Source organism: Taurulus bubalis, assembly GCF_910589615.1.
Source record: "Taurulus bubalis genome assembly, chromosome: 18".
In the NCBI taxonomy this organism is placed as follows: domain Eukaryota; kingdom Metazoa; phylum Chordata; class Actinopteri; order Perciformes; family Cottidae; genus Taurulus; species Taurulus bubalis.
The window spans coordinates 8,475,942-8,479,578 of record NC_136606.1 but is presented as its reverse complement, the minus strand read 5'-3'; the positions used below and the strand labels follow the sequence as shown (position 1 = coordinate 8,479,578).

Here is a 3,637-nt window from a genome sequence, read left to right as displayed (position 1 = left end):
TATTTTCTCTCCCACAAATGTTTGTTGTATTTTATAATATATACAAATCCACATTACAATTCCATAGTAATGGGAAAAGGTACTTTACCGGTGGACAGGAACTTTGATAAAAGATAATAATGTTTTTCAGATTTTTATTTTACATTAAATGTTTAAATTAAAATGCTAAAAAACGTTTTAAATATTACAACATGAAGGGATATAAACTTCACTCAGTTCTGAAAGAAACCCTATCACACTGTTTTCTAACAAAGTCACGATATGATCATAAAAGGTGAAATGTCATTGTACAAACCTAATAAAATAAGTCCCCAAATTAAAATGGCAATACAAAGACACTGCACTCTAAAGCGTTTAACTTCCACATAGCTTTGACCCAGCGGGACCACTGCTGCTGCAGCCTGGACCTGAATCAGAGGCCGCCGGCTCCTGAGTCACTGCATGCAATAAACTCCAAGCATCACTCTTCACCTTATAGACAGCAGGGGGTGATGGATGAGTACTGCACACATCACCTATAGCTGCAATGTGATAGATGGATCCCATTACAGGAACATGTCATTCTGCACCCATGACGACGTGGCTGTCATTGTGATACTGAATAAGAATATGTGGCAATGTAATTAAGCAATGAGCATGAAAAGGAAACATGAAATCATTGTTAATTAAGTTTCTTTCAAACTTTATTTTGAAATGTTTTTGTCAAAAGCCTGAAGAAAACTGGAATAATATCAAAAGAAGCTGTGAATTGTTCTCAGACACAAATCAAACTCTCCGGACTTGTCTGATAGGACTTTTGTGCAAAAGAGAGTAGCGTAACAGGTATTGAACAGCAGCTATGAGACAAGTAGCAAATCAAAGTTCTTTTCTGTAATTGGCAATGGTCTACAAAGCACAAACATAGAAAAACAACAGGTCTGTCGATAAAAGGCAAATAAATACTCAAAAGCACTTCCCCATACAGTAACTCATCATCATTAAAGATGTTCACTCATGTCAACATCACAAATAACAACGCTTTCAAACACTCCCAGAAACCACTGCCACTAATTTGGCATATACAAAAAAAAAAAGTATGTGCACTGCACTTCCTCTTTCTGGAGATATAAATCTTATAAAAATGAATGCATTCCACTGGATCGCCGTGCATTCCTTTAACTCATTCATTCAGCCTCACGCAGATCCGTTTTGCTCAATGTACATTTTGGACAGCGAGGCCGCCATGGACTTGGCCAGCTCCTCGTCTCGCTTCCTCTGCATCTGCGAGTGCCGGCACCAGTCCTCGTACTCCGGGTTGGGGAGACGCTTGTCCAGGAGGACGTCGTAGTGGCCGTTGCTCAGCCAACTCAGCCACATGGCCGCTTTGGAGGCGTCCTCCTCCCCGAGGTAGTGCACCATGGTGGAGACGGTGGGGCTCTCCGAGCTGCCCCCCGTCGTCAGGTGGATGTTGACGTTCAGCATCTGGCTCATGGCGAGGAGCTCGGGGTAGCCCGCCCAGGCGGCGTCCTGCGCCGCGTTGATCAGGAACTCTCCCGCGTCCCCTTCGATGATGGGGTTGAACTCCTCCAGGTGGTCGGCGATGTGGTGCACCGTCTGCTCCCTCAGCTCCCCGTGCCTCGCCTGGTCCCCGTACGTGGCTTTGCACACCGCTCTGTACAGACAGTTGCCATCTGGAATGACGTGGTACCTGTATTTCTGCCTCTCCTGCAGGTACTTGTTTTGCTTCTCCACCTCCGCTAGGTACCGGCTAACTTTATGGTCGCCGTCCTCCCGCTCTTTGCATCTCTGCGGAGGAGATTCCTGCAGAACGCTGAGCTCGAAGGCCCGTCTCTCGTCCGATGCTGGAGCGGCTCTGCCACTGCTCAGATCACTAAAATCTTCCTTTATAGGGTCTTCGAGGTGATCTGCTCTGGAGGGAACCGGCTCCTCTTTGTGTAATAAGTCACACCCATTGCTTCTGAAGGGAGCTTTAGTTACATTCCTTGAAACGGCAGCATCCTCCTCACTTGAACTTCCAACCACCTTCTTGCTTTCTTCTTTTCTGGGTCCGCAGATGCTGTTTCTGTTGAAAAAGAGATTTCCCACCAGCTCGGAGCAGTCAGGAAAAATATCTTCTTCTGTGCCATTTCTGAGATGATCCATCAAGTCCACAATCACACCAGAGTCATTAAAGAGGAGTCTTTCCCCACTGTGTGAGTCAGGGGAGGGGGGCTTGTTCTTGGACCCCCTCCTGACATGGACAGGCACAGTCCTCTCCACTCCATCAGGTCTGCGGATTGATATCTCAGCAGTCGATGTGAAGTAAACAGGCCTCATAGGCGAAAAGGCAGGCATGTTTGCGGAAGAAGCAGTCTCTCTCACCGGATCCCCGTTGGTCGTTGAAGTGGCGCACGGGTGCGTAAATCCCGGTCTGCGAGCGTCAGAGGAGCTCGGCGGTGTGCCGTTCAAACGCTCGGGTCGCGTCGATAAAGTTATTGTAACTTTGCGAGACGACCTCGGGTAGTGGGTCAGCACACTGTTGTACAGCTGCATTTTGAAGGAGTCTCCCTTTATACCGACCTGCGCAGCCGGGCTGTTGCGGAAAGATGACAACACGGTCTAAAAATACCCGCCATGTCATCAACAAACAGCCAAGTTGTAGGGGACGTTTCCATGGCCCTGACTCCGGACACCATGACACCCGGAGACGAGCAACACGGAAGGTCCGCTTTAGACGGCTCGCGTCATTTGCTGTTGGGGTGCCTCCCTACTTTTAGACTTTACAATGTAACAAGACACTCCGCTTTAACAATGTGAAGTCGGACTGAATGAAACCGATATGTTTTCCGTTTGAACGCTTTCAAAATAAAGTTATTTTCGACGAGTAGAGCATTATTGAGATTGTTTTAAAGGAATACAATGTAACTCGAAAAGTAACATTTGTGCGTGAGTTTTTTTTTTTTTTTAAAGCTATATACTTATTGTAGCCTGTGCTGGGCTGAAACATGTTCAGCACGTCTAAGTGTATGTGCAATTTGTTATATATGTTTTTCAACTGCATCTTTGGTGTACTTTCTTGTTGCTTATGTTTTTTTTGTACCCTTACCCTAAGTTTGGCTTTCACTAGCATAGCCTAAACCCTGCATGGAATTCATTAGATTTTACAGTGCCTATAAAGTCAGTTTTTGACCCCCCTTTAAAGGAGTGTGTGCTTTAAGTAGATTTGACGTGGCTCAACACAAAAAGACCTCCACAAAGAGGATTACAAAATCTAAATGAACTACAAACTATTATATGATGTAAGAGTCAATACAATACAAAACACATGTTCAGACTCATTCCCTTAAATTATTCAACTTTAATAGGGCACATCCAGACCATCGCTGGAGCAGTCAACTGGATTAGAAGTCACAACGGCTAATTAGTTAAATGGGAAAAACCTGTGTGGGTTTAATCGACTTTTCTTCGGCACCATAAGGAGTTCTGTGCATGAAACACAATTTACTTGCACATAGGCATGTTTAGAATAAGCTTTATGTTGACCTTTTGCATAGTTGGTTGGAACTGTGTTACTATACTTATATCGATATTATAATTGTTGTTGTCGCTATTAACTAATATAAAGTAAAATGTGCTTAGCAGGAAAACAAGTTTCTCC

At 44.7% G+C, this 3,637-nt stretch overlaps 1 protein-coding gene across 1 annotated transcript; it reads right to left on the bottom strand.

Annotated features, from left to right (window-relative positions):
* Positions 1 to 670: 670 nt before the first annotated feature.
* otud1 (OTU deubiquitinase 1) lies at positions 671 to 2,664 on the bottom strand. The gene has a single exon (XM_079234322.1). It carries the CDS (start codon positions 2,530 to 2,532, stop codon positions 1,174 to 1,176), a length of 1,359 nt encoding a protein of 452 aa, XP_079090448.1. The 5' UTR covers positions 2,533 to 2,664; the 3' UTR covers positions 671 to 1,173.
* Between the last annotated feature and the right edge of the window lie 973 nt (positions 2,665 to 3,637).